Source organism: Diceros bicornis, chromosome 1 (assembly GCF_020826845.1).
Source record: "Diceros bicornis minor isolate mBicDic1 chromosome 1, mDicBic1.mat.cur, whole genome shotgun sequence".
NCBI classification, from domain to species: Eukaryota; Metazoa; Chordata; class Mammalia; order Perissodactyla; family Rhinocerotidae; genus Diceros; species Diceros bicornis.
In genome coordinates, this window is record NC_080740.1 from 21,626,241 (window position 1) to 21,653,112 (window position 26,872).

General features: G+C 38.1%; 1 protein-coding gene across 1 annotated transcript in view; it reads right to left on the bottom strand.

The window, feature by feature from the left end:
• ELL2 (elongation factor for RNA polymerase II 2) overlaps positions 1 to 26,872 on the bottom strand; it is a 75,983-nt gene that overhangs the window by 22,631 nt on the left and 26,480 nt on the right. The window contains exons 3-4 of the mRNA XM_058533606.1: positions 8,589 to 8,710; positions 3,589 to 3,752 (exon numbers count right to left, since the gene is read on the bottom strand). Coding sequence (XP_058389589.1) covers positions 3,589 to 3,752; positions 8,589 to 8,710 — 286 coding nt within the window. The remainder of the gene's footprint in view (positions 1 to 3,588; positions 3,753 to 8,588; positions 8,711 to 26,872) is intronic.

The following is a 26,872-nucleotide window of genomic DNA, read 5'->3' on the forward strand; positions in this document are numbered from 1 at the left end:
CATTTGGCATTTGTGATCACTTCGTCAGAAAATTTACTATCAAAATATATAATTTATTAGCAAAAACAGTCAAAAAATGTTAGAACTACAAAGGATTTTAGATGTTATCCAGTTCAAATATGCCTTATTTAATATTTGAGAAAATTAAGGTCCACAGATGCTAAATGATTTGTCCAAGGTCACTCAAACATGTACTAACTCATCAGAAATAAGGAGGATGGGGGCCGAAGTTGGGAAAACTGGGAATAGAATCCTAGAAATTAGATTGGTTGGGTTATTTTATATACCCAAATAAATATTAGCATGTATAAAAATGTGCAATTCAATAAAATTCCAGAATTTAGGTAGGAGTCAGTGAGGTAAACTGGAAGCAGTGGTGAATGGTGATTTTTTTTTTTTAATACAAAGGAAGGATTATAACAACACAATAATACTCACCACTGATATAAATGCCATGACTAGAAGTGGAAAAATTGCTGAAGAAATAATAATAATGTTTTCTAGGTTAAAGCCTCTCCTGCTCTTCTCCAGGCAAAATAGATTTTGTTTTTTTTTTCAGCCCACAAGAGGATTACAGAAGCTCATATTCCTGGGTGACTAGGCCAGGTGACCCTTAGGAGCATAGTCTCCATCCTCTTAAACTGGGCTTGTGCCCTAAATTCAACTGTCAGTGGCCTGGCCTGGCATTATGCCACCACAATCCCACAGTGGGACCAGCATTATTCTTACTTGTCCTCTGCCCAGGCTGACACTGTTGGAAGAAATCTTGTTCTGCAGCTACCTCTAAGCTGGCACAGGTGAGCTTTTGGTATCATTTTACAAGATATATTCAATTGTGAACTAAAGAGGTATCTCCTATTGTCTTAAGAAAATAACACAACTTGTTAGTGAGGCCAAACCCATATCATTTGCTATTTGCTGATACCAACAACTTGATATGTAAAACGGAGAGGTACTCATAACGTACCTCACACAGTGATTGTGAGATTTAGATGAGTAACTACAGGTAAAGTGCTAACCAGTGCCTCATGCATGGGAAGCTCTCAGTAAGCGCTGGGTAATATTAGCATTGAAGGGTGACTGACTAGCATTTTAAAGAACTGAATGAGCCAGATAGTTCTGAGATACTGAAAAAAGCTGGAAAGTACACACTGAGCTGCACAGAAGGAAAGCAACATGGTAAAGGACTGGCAATGGGTAAGGATAAAAGAAAAAGATCAAAACAGGCCATAACAAAGAGGAAAAATCAAACACAAACAGAAAAGCCAATCAGGATACTAGTCTTTTGCTCCCCTGTACTCAAAATTGATCAGACTTTCCTAAGAGTAAGCATGTCCAGTTTTGAATTTTTTGAGGTGAAGAATGGAGGCAGTCCAGAGGAGAGCAATAAAAACAATTAAAGGGTTGGGATACAGGCCATGTTAAGAAAAGTTAAAAGAAGCTGGGGTTATTTGACCTAGAGAATAAAGGCTGAGGAGGTTGATGACAAGATTTAAGACCACAGAAGAACACTGCTGTGATGGTGAGCGGCCAGGGCACTGAGGACATAGCACAGAGGAAAAGGCTAAACAGAGAGGAGGGCTGGCAGAGATCACCACAAGGCCCCGAGGCGGGAACATATGTGTGCGGAGAGGGTGGCCAGCTCTTCTTAGAATGGCGTAGAGGTAATCTGGTTCAGATTTAAACTTAGATAACCTCAAATTTTATGTGGTCACTCCCAAAAACGTATACAAATTATTTGTAGTACCTATGGAAACCCTGCAAGTTCTAAAATTCCCTTGCCATTAGGGAGTGTATAGTATATCGGATTCTGGATGTTGCAAAGTCTGTTGTGTAAGCTGCAAATGAACTGTACCTGACCCTATCAAAACAAACAAAAGTACATGAACAGAGAGGACACCCAACGATCATTCAATGGAAAAGTACAGTAATCATTGCTGATTTTCAAGCTTTGGAATAAATCAAGGTAAGTGTTTTCAGCTAGTTATATTGGGAGGAAAAAAAATCATTTTGATGGCTTGAATCTTCTATTCCTTTGTCAAACACACCAATTTGTCTCAGCATTTATAAAATGGTGGTACTGGACAGAGTCAAAAGAAAACACTTTAAAGCAACAGAGACAGCAAATTCATAGTTTGTACTTAAATTTAAATGTGGCAGATCCTGTGCATTTTAAAGCCAATTTGAGATTTAGCCTACTAGCACAGAAAGTTAATTAAGTTACTTGTGAGGAAAAAGGAAGGAGGTTGGAAGTTGTTACCTCACTCAGCAGGAAAGGCAAGGTGAAAAATCTCACTGTTGGTTACTTACTGGGAACTAGGCCCCGTGGGTACAGATACCTGGGGAAGCCATGAATTGTTGTTAAACCAAACTAAATGTATCTAAGCTAAGCACTAAGTCCCAGGAGCATTGGCTTTGTTCCAAAGAAATACTTATTAAAGATACTAGTGGAGCTTCTCAAAGCTGAATGTATTGTAGCTGGGTCAACAATGGGAAAATACAGAAGTAGAATTACACCAAACCACAGAAAGATGTTGATTAACGGATTTGGTTCTTCAAGAGACCGTTTTTGTGAGCATTTATATTTCCAAATAAGTATCCTTTCATCATTTATTATCCAGTGACTTGTATTATTAAACTGACCAAGGCCTCAAAATGCTCATTTTCACTCTTGATAATTCTCTCTATAACAGTCATGCGCTGCATCATAACCGTCAATGACAAACCGCATAAGATGGTCCCATAAGATTAGTACCATGTAGCCTAGGTGTGTAGTAGGCAATACCATCTAAGTTTGTGTAAGTACACTCTATGATGTATGCACAATGAGGAAATCACCTAAGGGTGCATTTCTCAGAACATAGCCCTGTCGTTAAATGACACATGACTGTACTGTTAATAGTCACCATGAATCGACTCTAAAATTATTAGGGTCACTGCTCATAAAGGAGAAACTCATCTTGCTGGTCTGGTCTTCCTTCCCTTCAATCTGATGGATATTTGAGTGAGCTGATGATAAAGATGAGGGGGGTGGGGCAGGCTCTTAATTAATGAATAGAGAAGGATGAGGATCCATAAATGACATCACAGTAGAGATACCAAAGAGGCATCACCCTAATGCTTTGCTATAAGCACATTTTATAGTTTTGCAATAAAAATTCCTTGTTGTGCAAAGTTCCTCTGAAAATGTAAGCAAAACCTACAACAATGAAGTTATCAACTCATAAATTCTACTAATAGATTTTACTGTAAAAATAACCCTACAAAAGTGCAAAACAAGAACCATACTGTCCATCATTGAAATTACATCATCCAGTGACCAAGAAAACACAATGGTACCAATATTACAACCTCACAAGTAAAGTAACTTGACCAGATCCCAGTCTGGTCGAAAAAAGTAAAAATTTTAAATCTGTTTTTCAATTAACCAGCAGTCTGAAGAGAATAAATGACTTTTGAACATATTATCCAAATGTTCTGAAAACTAATTTCCGTGTTTTCATTAAGTTAATATTACCCATATTTACCTATAATGATCTTGAATTATTCCAATCAATCAGAGAGAAGGTAAAAGATATCTATACAAACCTACATATGGTCCACCGGGTTTGATAACTTTTGTGCTTCGGTTGCGGGATTCCTCCTCTGCCTGGGTCATTCTTTCTCGTGTCATCTGATACGAGTCGTTTGTTGCACACACTGTAATTTTATCTTGTATAAATCCCAGGCAATTGAGCTGGGAGGCTCCAGAGCTGACAAGTAAGATGGTGGCTTTGTTAGAGATGCCTTTCATTTTGCACAATAAAGGCAAGCAAGAATTATATAATCCTAAAATCAGAGGCCCAAATAATAACTTTGCAATCCTAAAATAACTAATATTAGTAATTTTTAAATGTAAAGATTATTTCAAATATTTAACTTCCTCCTCTTTATTTCATATCACACCTTTTTTTCATATTCTGAATAGAATGGGTGAAATGAGCTCTCAGAGACCAAATCCATAAAATTTTGAAAAAAATTAGTATTTGGAGTGAAGACCAAACTCCCGATGGGCACTGTAATTCCACTTTCATTTAACAGTCAACTATTTTTAAGAATTATCTACCACTGATAAAAGAAATATTAAAAGTTTACTTTTAGTGGAAACATAATATGTATGTTTTAGAACTGACTAGATGAAACAGATCTACCACAATTTTTTAAATTTTTAATAAGATATTAATTTTAAGGCTAAAATACTGCCAAACATTAAAGCTTACTTTATTATTATTAGCCCAAAGATCCTAAACATTTGTAGAATTTATATTTACCACTTTGTTAAGTCTCTATGTAAGATGACCTATTTATACAGCAAATATTGAAGAAAATACTAGACAACATTTTGGCAGAAATATTTTAAAAACTTTTATTTAAACAACGATGAATATTAAGATTGGCCCAGAAGACGGCTCTGTTTCAAAGTATTATGCTAATGTTAGGGGATCACAGTAACAGTTATACTGGTATTTTAAAAAGAGAATACTATGGCCTTAAAACAGACTGGAATACAAAAGTAATAAAAATGCCATCACAGCTCTGATATTTCTATTTCCAAACTCAATTGGAAGTAGTTTTGTTAGGATGCTAAGAAATACGAGTTGATAAAATTTTTGTAAATTGCTAACAACTGTCTGTACAAATGTTATTTTTAAAAAATCAGTTCATTCATCTCATAAATATTGATTGGGCAAGGACTGCATGCCAGGCAATGTGTGAGGTACACAGGCTGTGACAAGGACTAAGACAGATGTGGTCCCTCCTTCAAGGAGCTCTCTACTGGGTGACAAGGATGAGCAAACTGCAAATTATGACACAGTGTGACAAATGCCAAGGGAGCAGGGAACCCCCAGGAAGGTACTTCCCCTGGACTTGTAGGTGCGGCAAAGGCTTCCTAGAGGAAGTGATGCCCGAGCTGATCTAGAAGAATGACTAGACAAGGGGGAAGAAGGACAGAAGGTTCTAGGAGGATAACCAACCTGTGTAGGCCCAGGGGGGCAGCAAGGAGGAGGCTTTCAGTTTGGCGAAAGAGAGTTAGAAAGGACAATTAGAGATGAGGCTGAAGAGGACACGAGAAGTACATCACACAGGGCTTTGGAGGTCATGGTACAGATTTTGGACTTTATCCCCAGAATAACAGAGGCTGAAAACAAGGGAGACAAAACATCTCACCTGTATTATAGAAAGATCAGGCTGGATGGAGAACAGATTAGGAGGAAGGGGTACACAAGAGTAAAAGCAGACCAGTTAGGAGGATGCTGAAGGATTACAGGCAAGAAGTGATGGCTTGAACCAGTGTAGGGCAGTGTGAATGCAGAACAGTAGACAGATTCCAGAGATAGAGAGGAGGCAGAATTGACAGAATTAGGTCAGTGATTAGCTGCAAGGAGAGAGAGAGGGGGAGAAGTTAAAGATTGTGCCCAGGTTATTAGGCAGGTGGAGCTGCCTTTTATTGAGGCACTGGGGTAAGGTGAGAAGAGAGAAAAAGAATTCAGTGTTGTACACAGTGACTTTGAAGAAATGAAGAGAGGTCTCAGGAGGGAAGCAACTGCGAAGAACACTAATATTTAAAAGAAGCAATAGGAAGACAAAAAGAAGACCACAGGAGACTTAAAAGGCATAGCCAAAGAGGTAGAGGGAAATCAGAAGAGCAGTGTGTCATGGAAGCCATTGGCCTCAGAGTGGTCAACAGTGTGAAATGCTGGCAAGAAGTCCAGCATAATAAGAAACTAATAAGCATCTACTGGATGCTTCAAGGGCAAGGAGGTCAAGGCCCCCTTGGGGGAGCAGTTTCACTGGCATGGTGGAGACTGAAGCCAGACCTCAGGTGCAGAAGTGAGTGTAAGGGAGGTTGTTTTTGTTTTTATTTTATTTTTTAATAAGACAGATTTGAGCATGTATGAATGCTGAAAAACCAGTGATTCGAGCGCAAGGAGGAAAAGAGCGAGGGAGGAAGGTTTAACCCTCAGGGGAAGCGGGATGGAGGAGGAAGAGTGGCAAGAAGAGACTGCAGTAGAGAACAGACTGCAGTATGAAGTCTGTGCAGGAAGTTTGAATTTCAACATGTCCTTCTATTATTTACTAAGTAATTTACATAGTGAGACTAAGCTGAAGCTATTGCCAATCATGGATGAAGTTACAGCTTACACTATTCAAGGTCAAGAAACAGATCTTTACATGAAAACAAACTAGAGCTAAATCCTGCAGGCAGGAAGGTATTCTCTAGAATTCTCCACTCATCCCTTTTCAACTGAGTTACCTTAAAAGTTTAAAAACATTGACATATGCATATAAACGTTCCTGTAGTCTTTCTCTAGCCTCCCTCAGTTTCCCACACTTGAGTGTGCATTACTGTAGAGGGCTGTATGCCTCAAACTATAGATTTTCACTAGGCCTGTGAATGGGCAGATACAAGGAATTTTTGAAAGGTAATTTTGACTTTGGGATTTCCTCCGTTTTACATATGAGAAGAATGATGTACAAGGAGATTTAAAAAGCAAGATAAGAAAGGAGACTAGTTAAAATGTTTCTGAACATCTATTTATTGAGCATCTAGTTTGAGTTCAGCCAGCCAGTTGGAGATCTAAGAGTAGAAAAAGGGCGTCAGAAAGCCCTTGCCCTTGAGGAGCTTGCACAACTGCAGGAAAGACAAGATAAATAAAATTCATTTACATAGAAAAGGTGGTGCCAGATTATGAAAAGGTTTGCTCGCCAGGGTGAGAACTGCAAGTTTGAGTGCTTTTGTTTTTATAGTGGCAAATTTCAATTTATACCCATACCACACCATTTAATTAAGCACCTTGGATCATTAATGCATTTGCCCCAATTTTCTCACAATAACTGTTTCTTTTATGTTGCTGCATCATGCATAGTTTTGTGAATGATCTTAATTCCTTCTCTAAACAAGCAAGGTAGAAACAAACACACAAGGTATTTATGATGCAAGGGAGAAACTATATTACCTATGATGACATGACTGGTTATGAAGAGGGGATTAAGTTCCTTAATAAAATTCCTAATGGGACATGGTTCAATTTGATGTCAAAATGTTCTCACTATAATAAAATAACTATCTAAAGATAAGCATTACAGGTGATGGCACCACAACTAGAAATCAGTGTGCCCTGTGGTGTGTAAAGAACTCTGGACTGGGAGTTAGTAGAACTCCGTTCTCAGTCAGCCCAGTTACTAATCAAGTAACAACTGTAGGTAAGTCATCTGTGAAATGAAGGGGTTGAACTACACAATCACCAAGCACCCTTATACTTGGTGATTCTATAATCTAATGCAATGCTGTTCCATAGAACTTTTACAATGTTGAAAATGTTCTGTATCTGTGCTGTCCACTATGATAGTCACTAGCCATATGGCTGTAATATGTGGTTAGTGTGAATGAAGAACTAAATTTTTAATTTTATTTCATTTTTATCAATTGAAATGTAAATGGCCTCATGTGGCCAATGGCTATCACAGTGGACAATGTGTAAATTATATATAATCCATAACATATGCAATTTATATCAAAAATATAAGTTTGGGGGTGAGCAATTTTTAGAAAGCAAAATTAACATACACTCAGGGAAAATGAGAGATTAAGATAAAACAAAAAGTTACTTAGTCACCTTAAACGGGAACAGAACTTTAGCACTCTTTCAGTGAAGTGTCTTATTTTGTATCTCTGCCTCCTGTGCTAACTTGAAACAGCTTTCCTTTCCTCTCTCTCCCACGCATAGCAAGGCTTACACAGTTTCAAGTACTGCACAGATGAGAGATAGGGATGGATGGCCCAGGGTGCTTTGGGCCAATGTCAGTGTCTCTGCAGAAGCTGGGGGCTCTAAGGGCTTGTCTTTTATCCACAGGCAGAACAAACAGAACAAACTCCCCCTACTCAAGGGGCCCATTCTTTAATCAGAAACAACCACAGCAAAGAAGAGGGAAACAAGTAGCTTATTGTTTGCAGAAGACCTAAGTAGATAAGGGTTCCATGGTACCCTGGGATGTGGGTGTGTATTCTTGTCTTCCTCCCTCCTTTTTTTGTTTTAAAATCAGAAGTGACTGCTATATTGGGGTTAATTTCTAGTTTCCATTCTGCTGCAGAATAAAGATTTTTAAAAATCTATCTTAAAACAAGGCTTGCACAGGGAAGAAGGAAGTGGATATACAAGATATATATATTTTTCCTCCTTTGCCCTTAAGTGTGAGCCTTGAGTATACTATAAGATACTCTTATTTGAATACAGTGAATAAAAACTTTTAAAAGAACCCTCAAACTTGTCTTTAATTAAAACACACAAACCATGTTTTATAGGTAAAAAGTGTACCTTAAAAATCCCTCAAGGGCAAGAATCTTAAAATTTTTGTGATTGTATCCCACAGTGACAAATATAATTTCTAGCACATAGTAGTTGCTCGATATTTCTCAAATAAATGAGCTCTGCAATTCAATGCAATAAATATTTATGGAATGACTACTATGTATTTTTTTGCTTAATTTTTAAAAAACCCTCAAAGAAAAATTATTTTCCCTTCAGTATACCTTGAAATGTACTTACCTAGAGAACGTTTGCTGGACACAGTCAAAGCTGCCCTGAGGGTTGTCTTTACCCACATTTGACAAATAGAAGTTAAAGGTATGCACTTCATTGGGGGGATCATTTTTGGGAATTTTGACAAGCTAAAAGGAGGGAAAAAGAGAGAAACACCTCAAATTATAAATTTGCCATAGAATTATCTTATGACTCACTTTCTGTTTTTCAAGTGACATTCCTTTTATACCCAAGCTCTCTTCAGCATTTAAATTACCAAGTCATTCAAGGAATCTGGCAAGCATGCCTATAACTCACCACATTCTTATTTCCATTTTCTACCCTTAAGTGTCAGTAATCAGTAATTACTTTACAGGAGGAACCCTCTTCATGCCATCTAGTACATGATTACAGTTCACGTGGAAGAGTTACTAGTGAATTTAAGCTGTTGCTCTTTTGAGCTGTACAGGCTCTGTCTTTGGCTGACATGACCCTTTGCTGAATAGCTTCCAGATATTTCAATGGTCTCTGAGATAGAACCCATATCCCAATCTTTTATTCTCTTATTATATACATTTCATTTTAATTCTTGCTTCTTTGTGTAAAATTTTGAAGAATAACTAGCAGCATAAGGTGAATGTCATAAATACATTCACACCGGAACGCAGCTGGGTGTTTCTCCCTGCCCTCTGAATCTCTTCCTCATCCTCCTGTTTACAGAACAGAGTCAGCGCCTACAGAAAGGATTCTGCAGGGCACTCCAAGGCTGAGCCCCAGGTAACACTGTGGAACACACGGATGTTTTCTATGCTCTTCTCCATCAAGGTCTGGTTTCTCTACTAGATGGGAAGCCCCAGAAGCGAAGGGACAGGGTCGCTCTAGATGACTGAGCCCCTATATCGGTTACATTTTCCTGATACATGGTAGAAGCTCAATAAGTGTGTGTGAACAAATGAACTGGAAACTTCTCACTGTCTTTCAACTGCTCCACCCTTCCCAGCTCCCAAGACCTTTCTTCCCTTGGGTCTGCAGAGGCCACCATAGTATTAGGTGATAATGCCAGCCCGGTGGCATAGTGGTTAAGTTCACACATTCCGCTTCAGCGGCCTGGGGTTCGCTGGTTCGGATCCTGGGCATGGACCCACTCATCGATCATCAAGCCCTGCTGAGGCAGCGTCCCACACAGAAGAGCTACAACTCTACAATTATGATACACAACTATGTACTGGGGCTTTGGGGAGAAAAAAGAAAAAGAGGAAGATTGGCAACAGACGTTAGCGCAGGGCCAATCTTCCTGAAAAAAAAAAAAAAAAAAGAAAACGATTCATTGGCAAGAATGTAAAATATGACTTCTGGCTCTCCAGCTCCCAAACACACAGAGTCTTAGCAATTTAGTAGACAAGTAGGGAGGGAGAAAGTGTTTTCTAATTCTCATTCTTCTCCCCTAAATCTGCTCTTTCCATTATTGGAAGAGTAAGACTCAGAGCTAACTGGCTGCCATATATATATATATGTATTTTTTTTTTTATGAATGTGCTAGTAAGCATAAGCATGTATGACCTTCTGCTTGGCCCTGCAGGACAACCTGCAACTCTGACTTGCTCACTCTAAAAGACTCCTAACCTTTGACCTACAGAAAAGAATTTGGAGCCACCAATTCCAACCCACACCCCTCTCCCTAAAAAAGTAAAGAAAGTTAAGAAGAGAGACAATCCGCAGTGTCTGGCACATAGTAGACATGCAATAAATGTCTGTTGAAGGAATGAATGAACAAGGAGAAGAAATAATAAGTCAAAGAAAAATATCTTTTCAAAGGAGATTCAGAAGACGTGTACAGCTTGAAAGGCCAAATTTCACCAAAGATTTTAAGTATTAGATAACTCCACAGTGCCTCCACCATCCATGAATTTAAACTACCTTTAACTCCCTATTTTAAATTAGTTCCAATTGCTAGAGTAACAAGCTTCTATATTTATCATCTACTTTATAAATTATATCTTTTTTGGGCCCTAAAGTTATACTCTTTTATTTCCCCTAGTTCTACAACGTTGGAACTTTGTGAACAAGTCTTAATTTACTCTGTCTATAAGTACTCATCAGGCTGTCTTACTGGGTGTGCAAACTGAACACCTAGTCGGTCCACATACATGGGTGAAATAAAATGGAACATTTTACTTCTTAATCCTACAGAGGTGGAGGAGAGCAGGAGCCAAAGGAGTGCTTGTGTGAGACACAAGGGAACATAAAGTCCATCCGCAGGCTGGTCTAACAGCACTCAATGTTCTTCTGAGAACAGCAGGGCTCTGCTGCAGAGAAGGGATGTATATTGTAGCCTAAAGTCTCCTTAAGGCCTAGGAGAGGAGGTGCAGGTAAGGAAGGTGTGAACATTTGAATGAAATCCCTTACCCAGCCATGACTCACTTAACTTCCATTCACCTCCCCCTCAACCCCCCTTGCAGATCTGCACAACCTGGTTGGGGAGATTTTCCTAGTGGCTGTGCACTCATCTCCAGGCCAGGCTCTGGTTTCAGTTTAAGCCTAAGGTCGTCCTTCCTGTGCAGCTCAGGTCTGGGAACGCAGAAACACTTTACCCATCAGAGTATGGAAGACTGTCCCTTTTGGGAGATTCTAAATTGCATTTTTAAAAAGTAGAATCATATAGGTTTTCTATTTTTCAAGAGTGACTAGAGTTTGTACTCAAATTCTACAAATGTTCAGTATTCTTTCACTGGAAACTTTTAACCTAATTACTGGAATCTTTAGGCTCAGACATCTACTAAACAGCATTTCAGGAAAGCTCTTAACAAACCTTTATAGAACTTAAATGTAGATTTCTCCTTTTGCATCCTCTAAACTGTGATTCTTAACTAACATTTACACTTTTTAAGGCGAAAAATATCTTCCTATACATTTTTTCATTTTTTAAAACACACACAGACACACACAGAGTCTTGTGTAAATTTGGAGGGTTCAATAACAAAAATTTCTTGTATGAATTAATTGCTGTGCACACCCCTCAAAGTATTAGGGTCTTCTGGCCTGATGGTGGGCACAGAAGGCTTTCATATCCTTGTACTTTAAAAGTCTCTTGAATAGAAAAAAATCTACAGTCATTTAAAACATATGATCATGAACAGAAAAGGAAAAAATCAGACTAAAAAGAAACAAAGTTAAGAAAAGAAAAAGCATACATGACCCATGCTATGTACTCACTGAAGTGTTTGGAAGCATGTGTTCCCCACAGATTAAAACAGCTGTTCTCAACAAGAGGCAATTTTGACCCCCAGGGGACAATTGGTCTGGCAGAGTGCCATTGACATCTACTGGAGACTAGAGATAGTGCCCAACACCCTGTAGAGCACAGCACAGCCCCCACAACAAAGGATTACCCAGTCTAAAATGTCAGGAGGGCTGAGGTTAAGAAACTATGGATTAGAAATAGAGGTAGGTCAGTCCCTTAGAAAAGAAGTCAGAGAATTCCAACTTCACTGACTCCTGAAAATTAATGAAGAAGTGGAGGGAAAAACGGGATCTTTAAAGAAATAAAAGTACCCATTCTTTTTTTTTTTTTTTTTTTGCTGATCAAGATTCGCCCTGAGCTAACATCTGTTGCCAATCTTCCTCTTTTTGTACGTGAGCCTCTGCCACAGCATGGCCAGGTGGTGTAAGTCTGCACCTGGGAACGGAACCTGGGCCGCCAAAGTGGAGTGCGCCAAATTTAGCCACTAGGCCACCAGGGCTGGCCCAAAAGTACCCATTTTATATCAAATAAAAGCAGCCATTTTAACTTCTTTGAAGCACTTATTCCAGTTTTATAATTTCCCATTGAAAGGTAAATAAATGCACCCGAGCCAAATGTATATTTAAAGTGTATTTAGCCACAGAGAGAATGTGAAGATTAAGTACTTAATGCAAATTAACTTCTGCACCTTCTCCTAAACATCACAAAGCCAGCAAATAAACAAATGGCTTAATAGGAGTTATAAAAAAGTACTTCTTTTGGAATGCCTTCTCTAGATATCATTAAAAAAAAAGGAGGTCTTGAAGAGATACTAATTTACTAAGAACAAACTCTCGAAATGAGAAAGAATCATTTCAGGATAAAGAAAGTGAATCTTTGTAGGGACAGTCTCTGAGAATCTGTTCTCTTAGTAAGTTCCAAAAACCTCATTGGCAATAACAACTAGAAAAGACCAGTATAGTTTTCAACTAAAAAAAAAACAAACAAAAACAGAGTAACATCTGGAGAGTGCTTGTAATCCCTACCGTTCCTCCTTATTCTCACACATACCACATGTGTTGATTAAGGTGCTCAGGCTGCTAACCATCAGCGACAAGCAAGCTTTGTCCTCAGTTCTTTGGAAGAAAGGTAGTGTGATGGAGAATGACAGCAGGGCTTCTCTACAACCTCTCCTCCCACTGTCCCACTCTGGGAGAAGAGTGCAGATGGGGTCAGGGGGCAGGCATCAGGGCAAAGCACATTCATTTTGGGACCCAAGAGTGAATCTTGATGCATATCATGGTATTTCTTCCAGCTGTGGAGCTGGGCTGGGGGTTGGAGGTTAAGGAATGATGAGGGAACATGAAGTTCTGAGTTTCTATATCACTTTTCCTCAGTGGTTTTCAGAGCAGCAGCAACGCAGATGGTACCGCCTGACCTAATTTCAGGCTTTTCCTGTAAAAGATCTAAGAGCAAGATATCGCCAAGCAATCTTTATATCTTTAAAATTTCAAAAGCTTAAATTACATTGTCTATAGATTTAGTATATCTAATTTCCTGAAGAAGATGATACAAATTGGATACAGAATTCATTTGTATCAATATCTAAATATACTCTTAAGAATGAAATGGATGTATAAAGGATCACTTATATTTATAGCTGGTAAGTCTGCATAACAGTTTGGCCCCATAGGCAGCAGAGCAGGAGACTTAATGGAAAGAGCAGGTTGCCTGTCACAATTAGGGCAGGCAAAGGGGCAGGGGAGTGGAGGCTTCAGAACTAAACTATGGTGACCTCAGAGTGGACCAGAGCCTGTGGGGACTGCTGAAGGCCACAGCTAAGGTGGGATGTGAGACCTTGTCTAATCTGGAACCATTTCAGAGATTAGACTTTCAGAGGAACTTGCAGATTCTCATCACTCCTCTCTCTGATATATAAGAGCCTATACCACAGCTTGTCTAGATAGTGAAATAGGAGTCCTTTCTTTCAGATGGTTATTAAGCATTTTCTTATAAACTGGCTTTTGAATTTATGGAATATGAAGAGAGGAGATGAAAATGAATTGAGTGTTATTTGCAGGCATAGGGTCAGCTTTTGGGGACTGGGCTAACTACCATGGGAGAAGAAATTTTGAAGTCTGATTTAGAAACAATCTTGGAAGAGCTTCCCCTTGTGTAATAGGAACTTCTCAATTTTAGTTATAGCATTTTAAGCTCTTCCTATAGGTCAGTGGAAATATCTTTATATTTAGGGACTCACGGTCTACTTGAAATTTTTAGCTAAATGCCTTAAGAATGAGATATTATTTAAAAAGTATGAAAGACTATGATTCCAAAAAGTTTCTTATTCAAGATGAAGAATATAAAAATATACTACCATGTTTTGGGCAACTGGAAAAGTAGATTTTAATTTTCATTCCAAAAATGAGAGACTGAAAATCAAAGGCTTAGGACCGCAGTCCACAACCCTCCCCCCAAACTCTAGACTGTCTTCGATAAAAACCTATGAAGAAAAAGTTTCAGGAAACTTTCAGACATTCATAATTAACGTAAACACTGTATACCAAGATGTGTAAGTCAAAGATTCTAATTATTCTAAGATACAAGCTCAGGCATGTGGCAATGGAATACTGTCTGCAAGGTCATTTCAACATCAAGTCATGGACCTCCTATTTACATAAGGATGTGGGGCAGCAGCGCAATATGCACACTGCTGCAAAATTCTCATATGGGCATGTTAACAAAGTCACTGGTACCTTTACTGCAGAGGTTTCCTACCCTTAAATCAAATACTTTCTACTCAATATTGGATTGAGGTACATGCTAGATTAAAAACAGGACCATCCAAGGTTTCTTTTCTTCATTTATTTAAAATAAATGCTTTGTTCTTTTGTGGGTATTACAAATTATTTAAACTTACATAAGCTTTTCTTTGACAGTAATTCTATGAGTTATCCAACCTTTTCTGCTAAGCTGATTGTAAACACTCAATGAGATGCTCATGACTCAGTAGTACTACAGGTGGATATGACAACTCTTGGTCCTTAAAGCAGACCCCTAGTGTTGGCAGGGCCTTTGAGATCACCTAGTTGAATGTCTTCATTTTACAGATTAGGAACAGAGAGAGGATAAGTGACTTGCTCAAGGTTACAACTCCATTTAAAATTGCAACCCCTCTACTCCCGACCCCCGACCCTGCTCCACATTTGTCGGAAACACTTAGTACCTGTACTACTTACAGATTATGTTCATCTTCTTTCTCCGCTGACTAGAATATAATCCTTGGAAGGACACAGGCTTTTGTCTGGTTTGTTCCCTGAATATATCACCAGCATCTCAAATAGCATGTGGCACAAAGCAGTCACTCCAAACACGTTTGTTGAATGAATGAAAATGTTGATTAATGCTTTAGCCAGCTCTAGAACTGAAGTGTCTGCTTTTTTCCACCAATATTTCCAAAGCATGTCGAAAAGTTTCCATATAGGAAAAAGGGGTTCTACCCTCAAATATATTTGGGAAATGCCAGGTGAAACAAAATGGATTTCTTTGCTGTAGGTCCTTTCATACGGAATAGTAGTTTCCCAGTTTGTAAGACCTCAGAACCCACCTCCTCTATTCCACCAGTGTCTCAGGGAGGCCAGCCTGTCTCTTAATATTATTTGACTAAAATATTATTTTGCTATATACAAACTATATATCTTAGCTTGGATATAAAAATTGCTACAAATATTTAAACATTAGCATTCTCTGTTTTTCTCAAATCCTTTCCAGATTCTTAAGAATTCTGTGATTTCCTAATAATCTAGAAAACTCAGTTTAGTTAAAGAAATGTATTTGCATGTACTGTTCAGGTTCCAGAGTTTAGGGGCAGAATAAATAATGTAGAATCAGAACAGAAAATAGAAACCTCAACCTGAAAGCCACAAGTCCTATTTTTCAAACTAGAGCTGCAGTTATGATTTTAGGCCTAACATTAAGGGCTTAGGGAAGAAAAAAAAGCTTCTCAGATCAGCCCAGATGTGGAAACCAATGCTGGGTGGGTGTGGGTGAGTAGGGAGGGGAGACTATCTTTTACCGGCAATAGAAAAAGTTAGGTATTAGAGAAACCAGTAAGAGCTAAATATTCCTACTCCCAAAGAATGGCAGGAGGTGGAGAGGATCCCACACATAGTAGAAACATCTGAAATTTCCACACAATAGATACTTTACTGAGGAGAGTAGTGCAAAATGCTAAATTTATCTAGCAGGAAGAGAAATATTGGCAGTTACCCAAAAAATTCAGGCCATGTAGCAATTAATATGAATAATTCAGGACAAAATAAGTCAACTTATTTCCTTGCATTCTTCTTCTTTAGCAAGATGTATATTAAGAAAAAAAGTAAAGTAGAATAGCTTTCCCTATTATTCTTCATATAGCTCCTTTAGATCCAGTATTAGAATTTCTTAAAAAGGTCTCGATGAAAGGGAAGAGTAGGCCAATACTGAACTTCCTGGTTCTGTTACTTCCATGGGATATAGTCGTATTAGAAAAATCATTCTTGAGAATTGCATTTTCATCCCTAATGTAGTCTTTTAAGTTTATGGCCATTTTGGGGAAAACATCATTGATGGTAACATTTCAAAACGAATTTTAATTGGTTACAAGTAAGCAATAATATCTATGGAAGTAAAGTGCTGATTTTTAAAAGTCAAGTAAAGCCAAGTTTCTATATAACTGAAACTGAAAAAAATTGCCTTGAGTAATTTTTGGCTCTCTTAATATGGTTTCTCTTCATATGAAACCAGCCTTCTAAATGTTGGCGTGTCCAGTAAGATGACAGTGATAGCTTTATTCATTTAATTCATTTATTCTACAAATATTAACTGACTACCTACTGTGTCAAGAACTGTTCTAGGTTTCTGTGACACATTAATGAATAAAACCGAGAAAGATTTCTGCCATTGTGGCATATATATATGGAAATCTAAGAGTGAGATGATGGTGGCTTGGACCAGGAGATGGGGAGAAGTGGAGGATTTGCAATATATTTTTGCAGGTAGAGGCAGCAAGATTCCTAGACAAATTGAATGTGAGGAATGAGAGAGAGAAATCAAGAATGATACCAGGTGTCTTCCCCTGGAAGAACGGAGTTGAGTGTGTGTGTACACATATACATATATACATGTATATACACATTTACATATACAGACACATGTGTGTGTACACATATACATATATACATGTACAAATACATACATATACTATCTTGGATATGATGATGAGTACCTTAATGTAACTGAATCCATACTAAGTGCACTAAAATACAACTGACCAATGCTGGTTTCACCAGCTAAAAAGGAGCTTCAAAGTAAGTTTTGTTATGACTCATTTTGTAGCTTCATGGCTAAAAATTATTTAGAAGAGACCAGGTGGCTGGGTGTAGCTGGTTGGTAGCTGGGTATTTCCAGGAAAAAAGGGGGGATGACAGTTATTGGCAGGGGAAAGATGCAAATAGCAGATACTAGAGACACTGTATCAGGGAAAACGTATACAGATTATGGAGCATGACAGAATAGAAAAATGTGTATTTAAAAATGACTGCAAAATTGAGCTAAATGTCAAAGAGGCTTTTAGAAAAAAAGTGCAAGAGCCACCGAGAGAATCTGAAAAGCTTATTCAACTTCATGGCTGGAAAAATCCACAGTCTTTCTTTCTTGGCAAAAGCTAAAACCTCCCATTGAATTCCATAACTCTTATCATAAAACTGCTTTTCATTTTCATTTGGTTAACCAGTCCTTTCCAAAATTTAAATATATTCCATAGAATCCATGCTTATATGAAAAGAATTCTCATCATATCCCTAAATCTGCCCACCCTCCCACATTGTCTATGGTAAACCACCATCCATCTAGTTACTGAGGTTATTGGCATCCTGGGGAGTTAACTTTGACTCTTCTCTCTCTCACAGCACCCTACACCTCTCAACATCCAGACAATCACAAGTCCTACTGTTCTTATTTCCTGAATTATCTCTCAAATACATCTCATCTCCCTCCTCTGTTTTGGCTCAATATCACCTTTTGCTTGGACAACTTGTCTTGCCGCCTCCACTTTTGTCTGTTCTCAATCCCATCCTTTAAATCATTCAGTCACCAAAACTAGTTTCATAAAATGCCAATCTGACTACATCAGTCCCAAGTGTCATTTCTTTCTTCATGTTTGCCTACTACTTATCTACAGTAGAGTCTAAGCTCCTTAATAGGACATATGAGGTTCCTTTCCAAGAGACCTGGGCTTCAACTCTCCACCTTGAATTTACTGTCCCCACTTCTTGTCTTGGTTTGTGATAACTCATCCTTTATGTAAGACTCACAGCTCAGGAGCCCTTCCCTCAGGGATCATTTCCTTCCCCAGTGAGGTGGGTTTAGAAGCCCCTTTTCTGGGTCCCCACAGACCCTTGGGCTCAACTCTACTGCTATCTTCACTGTACTGCACACTAAGTACTTGTTTATATGTCTTCCTCCCCCACTAGACTGTGAGTTCTCTGGGGGCAAGGACAATGGTCTTCATTTATCTGGAACACAGTAGATACCAAATACATGTTTGTTGGATTCATCTAAAGAAACTTGGGACTAGATTAAATTTACTCAGGAGAAGCTTTATGCCAGGGATACTAAAAAATTAGAGATCTATCTGAATTAGATCACTTAAGAGTCTGTGGAAAATGAAGGCTCCCCAGAGCAGGCAAAAATAAATATCAAAATGAAAGGAAGAAAAAAAAATCCCACACAGCTGCCAGCTGTGTGGTACAACGTCAGGATGAGAGTTTCTGACCTCTCCTGTGCTATCTTTGGTCCCCAAACCTAGCTGCCTGGGTTTGTGGAACTTAAATTTATATTACACATTTTTCTTTTTTAAAAGTATCTTCATCTTTATTAAAATACTCACAGAATACTCTGGCCTCACAAAATTCCATTTGAAAATATGATCTAGTATCTTTAAAACCACTTTGCATTTTAAAGGACTTAGGGAGACCACACTAAGTAATTCCAAATTTAGTAATTCTCCTGGTTGAGTAGGAAGCAGAATTTTGTTTAAAAAAAAAAAATGATTTGTTTCTCAGAAACAAAGCCCAAAGCAGAATTCTACAAGAAAAAAAAAAATCTTAAATATCAATGTCAATTTCCAAATTCCTTGCCAATCTTCTCTCCTGGAGTCTTGAGGAAAGCTCTTTTAGTGTTATACCAGGAGGAACTGCTGGCGAAACATGGGTGGGAAGAGAATTCCTGCATGGCAGTCAGCAACAGTTGTGTTAACCTAGGAGAGAGACTGGTACTTAACAGATGTGAATCCTCAAGATTAACAAAAGTTGTTAAAAGTGGTCTAGGGGCCCTAGATTTTGCAAAATACATGGTTTCACCCCAACCTAATCAATGTTACCATGAAAACTTGTAAGTCCAATAACATAAACAATATTTAAGTCTTAAAAATATTCTCAGGGGCTGGCAAGGTGGCGCAAGGAGTTAAGTGCGTGTGCTTGGCTGCGGCCCGGGGTTCGCCAGTTTGGATCCTGGGCGCGCACCGATGCACTGCTTGGCAAGCCATGCTGTGGAGGCGTCCCATATAAAGTGGAGGAAGATAGGCATGGATGTTAGCCCACGGCCGTTCTTCCTCAGCAAAAAGAGGAGGATTGGCAGATGTTCGCTCAGGGCCGATCTTCCTCACAAAAAAAAAAAAGAAAAAAAATTTTCATATAGATTAGGAAGTATATTCAACTCAATTCTCTGTTCTTCAATATCAACAATATTCAAACTTTCTTTTTTTTTTTTTTAAAAGCTATAGAATGCCTTTTTCAAAATAAATCTTATGGGAAACCCACCATGTATTACAAACAGAGTTAAAGCTGCTCTGGTTGAGGAAAGGGATGATGAGGGACTGGGATTGCTGAGGCAGCCACTGTGGTAACGTCACAGAATCCTCAGGCTCTAGGGACCAAAGACACAAAACCATGGCTCTACACTAAGGAAAGAGAAACAGCAACACCACATACAATAGTTGGGAGATATAATTACATTAATTAGATTTTAGTCACATCTTAAATGACAATTACAAAAGGATGTGTACAGAATATGAACTCTTATGTGCCATTTTTGGATGGGGATTAGTGCCAAATATTTGAAGGATACCAATGATAGGAAATGGTGTCCTGCTGCCTTGTTTTCTTTCCTTTTTAAAATGCTTTCTTTACTACTGGATCCCTTTGTATTTCCAGTTCTAAGTTGGGTCTCCCTCAATGGTTTGAGAAGAAAAAAGTGAGAACTTCTCTTTTACACACAGATGAAAAGGGAGCAGAGCAAACAGACCACATCTAGTGTGCTGGATTACGGACCCTGGAGCAAACTGCCCAGTTTCCAACTCCAGCTCCAGAATCTACCATCTGTGTTACCTTGGGCAAGTAACTTAATTTCATTAATCCTCAGTTTCTGCATCAGTAAAATGTGGATAATGATATTATTCACCTCATATGATTCTTGTGAAGTTTAAAGAGATAACCCATCTAAGGTGCTTGACACAATGTTCATATGTGCCCAAAAACGTTTGCTCTGATGATGTAAAGACAATACTGGGGAACTCCTACTCTGATTTCACCTGTTTGATTCAAAAGAACCCATGCATTCCTTAGCATAATGATGTGCTTGATTTTTAATGTAATTTTCAAATGGTAATGGACTGGTAATAGGCGTCTTGTGGATAATCAGAAGTTGACAATACTTATTCTGAATCCTCGGTATTTACAAAAGTAAGGGGCTAGAAACCTTCAAGGTCAAAACTTAAGTGTTAGCTTAAATAGAAGCTATCTGGGAAAACAAACAACCAAAAAGACTAGCACTATTTCTAACTGTTCCAAACTCAAAGGACAGAGAGATAAGGTACAAGAACGAATCAGCCACAACAGGTGTACATGGAAAGCTGAAAAATTACAGATGCCTGCTCTTGCTGTAGAAGGGGAGCAAACACTGCTTCCCAAGTGCCTTATCCATAAAAAAAATACGCCGCCTTCAGAGCCCCAGAGAGCCCCAGATACTAGCTACAGCACAACAAAGAAACAAAGAAAATAGAATTCAGGGTTCTCATAGGAACCACAACTTTGTGACTTTAAAGCATTCAATCTTCATAAATGCACACAATATTTTAGAGTTTGTGGTGTTTTTGTGTCAAAGCTATAGGTAGCCCTAAAAATAAATAAAGTCTCTACTATTTTAAATTTTATAGATCTTTTTCCAAACATCTACCCTGAAAATACATTCCTGAGGTAGGGTCCATTTCATAAAATTTATTTCTAATCAGTTTTCATAAGTCAAATTCACTTGCTCATTTCCTTCAAGCCTGTAAAGCAAGTACTAAAACTATTTCCGATTTTACATGTATAAAGCTGTTGATATGCCTAGTGCATGAAGAGCTAAACTAGAAACTGCAGTTCTGATTTCTAAGAGACTTGGTAACTTGGATGTAAATAGGAGGGCCTGTCGTCTTTTAGATCAACTAATTTATGATGGTAAGAAATCACAATCATCTAAAAAGATTCATTTTTAAAGATGGTATGCTTGGGCTGTTGGCAAAACCATCAAACTTTTGCCTTCAAATAGAGAAAGAGATATGTTGGCAAAGAAAAGGCAAAGATTTACATATGAACAACTAAGGTAATTAATGTATTTGGATAATTCATATCACAAAACTGTTGCTTATCTTCTAGGTGGTTATTTGATTCTGCTAGGAGGCAGAACCACAGACCACAGGTCCCTCTAGAACAATGAAACTATATGAGGTAGCAAAACATTTTATCCCCTTGCCAATAATTCACTGCATTGCCCCATAAAAATGATATCCATATCACTAGGCTTCATGAGAAGTTTGTAATGTTCTTTTAAAGAAGACAGGCATCTAAGGACGAGGGTACAAACTCAAAAGCACTAAATTATTAGGACAATAAACAACAGTAAAGAGAAATGGCAACACAGCAAAATACATAAAAAGGTAGAGAACTAGAGTAATTATTTTATAAAGTTAGAGACATAATTATTTCAAAGAAAGTCCATTAATTACTAAAATAAAAACTTCTCCACACTATATTGAGAGAAACAAATAATATAAAGGAATGGAAACTCAAAACCACTCCTAGCGATATCAGATGGAGACAGTAAAATATTTGTTGATACTTCATGATGTCTTAAAATATTGTAATATTTTACCTGTGCCAGATATTATCAAGCAAATCACACTGTCAAACAGTTTTTAAACTTTATCAAATGATTAACTTTGAAATTTAAAAAACATGTCTTCAATATTGGCCAGGGGAGGGCCAGCCCCGTGGCTTAGCAGTTAAGTGCGTGCGCTCTGCTGCTGGCGGCCGGGGTTCGGATCCGGGCGCGCACCGACACATCGCTTGTTCAGCCATGCTGAGGCCGCATCCCACATACAGCAACTAGAAGGATGTGCAGCTATGACATACAACTATCTACTGGGGCTTTGGGGGGAAAAAAAAATATATTGGCCAGGGGAAACACCTTGTGACAGGCACTTTCAAACAGCTGTGGAAAAATAAGCAGCAGCTTTCTAGGGGTGGTAGTTGGGGTGGGGGTGGCGGGGTAATTTGGTGACGGTTATCAAAAACTTTAAAAGCATTCATACCTTCTGACCTAGTAATTTCACACCTAGGAATCTAGCCTGAGGAAACCGTTAGAAATGGGAATAAAGATTTACACAAAGGGATGTTCATTATACCATTACTGTTATATAGAAACTATATATGTAGTGGTTAAGTTCACGTGCTCCGCTTCAGTGGCCAGGGGTTCACAGGTTCAGATCTAGGGCGCGGACCTATGCACCGCTTATCAAGCCATTCTGTGGTGGCACCCCATATAAAGTAGAGGAAGATGGGCACAGATGTTAGCCCAGGGCCAGTCTTCCTCAGCAAAAAGAGGAGGATTGGCATGGATGTTAGCTCAGGGCTGATCTTCCTCACCAAAAATAAATAAATAAATAAATAAAATTATAAAGTGCGTATTCATCTGTTTTTCAGTTAGAAAATAAAGGCTGCTTTAAAAAATAATAATTAGATTTTAAGTTATCACTATGACATTTGCCCTTCATGACTCAATCACCTAAAATAGTTTTCAAAAAAATTAGAGATTTTTTTTTGCAGAACCAGAAATTGTGAAATGTAAGACTTTATTCAAAATTAATCCTGGATTCAAAATTACCTTATTCTTCAAGTTTTCTAAGGAAGGAACAGAATGCTATCTTCCTTTAAAAACAAAACACAACACCAAGAATCCACAGGACAAAGTTTTTGTTTATAGCCGAATAAAACAACTTTTAAACAGCTTTGGAAATATAAGTCAGCATCTTACTGTTCAGTGGAAACGGAATCATCCTTCCTTCCTAGTCTGTGAAGACCGATTTTAATGAACTACCAACACTAGATTAAGAGAACACTAAAAAGCATTCAGATTAGCCATAAGAATGAATTTCTTAGTATTGATTAGTAATTACTACATTCAGATATACGGCTATGCCTTATATTCTCACTCTAAAATAAGATATCCTCAACATAACTTATTGAGTAGTTATTAAACACTCTAAGCTTTTCAAATGTTATAAAAGACTGCACTTTTCCTATGGCTGCCTAAGTACAACCCTCTACTACTGTGGGCCCAACTTAGTTATCCTTCATCAGTTCTCTACTGCATTCTGAGTTTTATGACCTGACTCCCTAAGAGTCTTTTCTTTTTAAATTCGACTGACTACTACTTTTCATTCCCATAATCTGTTCTTTCTAGACTGGATCCATTCCTAGGAAAGTTCACAATACCATTGCTCCAAAATGCCAACTGTTAACTCAAAAGGAAAGTAGCTTCTCCTCCCACCCCTTGATAACACCAGCAACTCTGCCTATACCTTCCTTCCACTGGGGAGAAAGATCACAGACAGAGAGAAAACTTTTTTTCTCCACTGATAGATGACAAAGCAACTCTATTAAGTAGTTGACTAGCAAGATAGTTAGCTGGTGCCTAGCTATAGATAACTTCTCAAGACCTGCCTTCTCTATGTTCCTTGTCAACCTGTTTTTTAAACCTTGAATATTCAGCCTTTCTCCCACATTCTTGACATATTTAAACTTGACATCTCAAAACATTTCTTTTATGTTTATAGAACAATTAGGAAATATAAATATATAAAATACATATATAACTACATATTTATATATATTATATATATAAATATATATATATCTCATTAGTAAATCACCAGCAATGATATTTTGATGTGTGGTATTTAATATTTTCTTAGTAGGTTTATATTTGTGTTTGTGTATTTATTTTTTTTAAAAATTGGTATAATGGTATGTATGATGTCTTATTATTTATTAATTAGGGAGAAGAAATGACAACTTCAAAAGTTTCTAACCTAAATACATGGAGTGTCTTGCCATTTACCACTTACGTATTCTCTTATACCCATCAGGAAAGTATAATAGCTTTTTAGATAGGTCTAGAATAACAGAACTAGACTTAATCTTTGGTACTTTATAATTTTTTCTTGCTACCATAAATGAGATCATTTTTACATTGAAATTTCTAATTGATAGTGCTTAGGAAGGCCAGTGATTTTTTAAAATTATATTTATCATTTATTGGGTACTTTCTATGCACCAAACACTTTGCTAGGCTCTAATATTATAAGACTTTGGCCTATGTGTTTTGACTTTAGATTGGAGATATGGCTAAAGAAATGGTCTAACAAACAACAGGCATTTCAAAATCTGCACCCATATACATGCCTTCCCACTAGCTACCACACATGAACTTTCTTTGCTCCTATCTAAAGCCAATCTCTCCTCTGAGCTACCAGACCCCATCTCTTTAACCTATTCGAGGACATTGCTCAAGCAAGTCTTCCTCTCTCTCCTACATCATCAACGTTTGCTTTCTACTGGATCATTCCCATCAGTTTATGAACATTCTGCTATTTCTCCCAATTTAAAAGAAACTTCTGTTCACTCCACCCTCCCACTATTAGGCCAGTGATTTTTAAACAGTTATTTCTGAACTGACCCCCTTAGTGAAGGGAATCCTATACGTGTTCACAGATTTTTACTTGGTGTACTTGGATTAACTGCAGATATCGGCAAATTTGCCCCCACTTATCTATTATCTATAGTTTTTATTTCATTTTCTTTTCCATTACATTACCGAGCATTCTCAGAACAATGTTAAACTATAGAGATGATAGTAGGCATGTGTATTTTATTGCTAACGTTAATAAGGATATTTCTATTGTCTTATCACTAAGTATGGTAACTGGCTATAAGTTTGACAAAGATATTTTTCATCATGTTAAGGATCAAATGCCTTTTTGACATCTACTGAAATACGTTCTGGTTTTTCTCAAAGAACCCATGAAAATGACAGATTATATTTCAAGTTAATGATAATGAGAACAAACTTTAATTTATGTAACAATTGTTCCTACAAAATAAATACAGCTTGATAGTTATGAAGCTTGAGGATATATCGAACACCTGTGAACTCACTGCCCAATTTAAGAAACACAACATTAGCAATAATATATCTACCCATCTGCTCCTCTCCTATCCCTTCTGCCTGCCTTTCTCTACCAGCTGCCAGAGGTAACAACTATTCTAACTTTTGTGATTATCATTCCTTTGTTTGTTTTTAATAATTTATCATGTATGTATACCTACACAACATATTGTTTGATTTTGCCTGCAATTAAACTTTATAAAATCGGTGACATACCATATGTAATCTTCTGCTCATTTAGAGTTTTCACTGCGATGTTGTATAGAGCTCTAAGTCACTGCCTTCCACTGTTGTGTACTCTTCCACTGAATCAATATGCCATAGTTTCTCTCTATTAGCCTGCCACTGTTCTTTATTAGAGTGAACAAAATTTGGCAAAAGGAGCTTCAAATTCCTTAAACGTTAGTAATTAAAAGTAATAACACTCATAAGTTTTCATAAGTAAACCAGTGTTCTTAATAGTTGAAAAAAAATAACTCTTTAAATATAGCTTTATACTAGAATTCCATCTGCAAACATACCTTTTTTTCCTCTCCCTACTGGACTTTTATGTTTAATTAAATCCTATAAAATGTCCTTTGGAGTTGCTTCTTTAAAATACTTTCGTTCCAAATCCCCAAATGCCAATGCCTCCTGGGCAGCTCCATCCTCATAGAATGAGGTGCTGAGTATTACCTGAACACATCATGTACAGCTTGTCCCAAACCAAACACAGCCCATGTCTCCTGCCTCAATCTGGTCTTGCACATGTTTCAGATCTTGAGTAAGGGCCTTACCATCCAACCAAATGCTTGTCATAAATATGGAGCCATCCTTGACTCCTCCCTTTTCTTCCTTCCCATACATAAGGAACAAGTCAAGGTAACTACTGGATAAGCATGTTAAAATGCAAATCTGACCATGTGACTCCCTGGCTAAAATTTTTTAAATAGATGATAATCTCCTGCAGTGTTTTTTTTTTTTCCTCCCCTGAGGAAGATCTGCCCTGAGCTAACATCTGTGCCAATATTCCTCTATTTTTTCCTCTGTGGGACAACTCCACAGCGTGGCTGGTCTGCACCCAAAATCTGAACCCCCAAACCAGGGCCTCCGAAGCAGAGTATGCAGAACGTAAACCACTTGGCCATGGGGCCGGGCCCTCCTGCGGTGTTTTTTAAACCATAGATTGTGGGCTGGCCCAGTGGCTTAGCGGTTAAGTGCGTGAACTCCGCTACTGGGGGCCCGGGTTTGGATCCCGGGCGCGCACCGACACACTGCTTGTCTGGCCATGCTGAGGCAGTGTCCCACATACAGCAACTAGAAGGATGTACAACTATGACATACAACTATCTACTGGGGCTTTGGGGAGAAAAAGGGGAAAAAAGGAGGAGGATTGGCCATAGATGTTAGCTCAGGGCCAGTCTTCCTCAGCAAAAAGAGGAGGATTGGCATGGATGTTAGCTCAGGGCTGATCTTCCTCACAAAAAAAAAATAAATAAACCATAGATTGTGACCCACTAGATGGTCA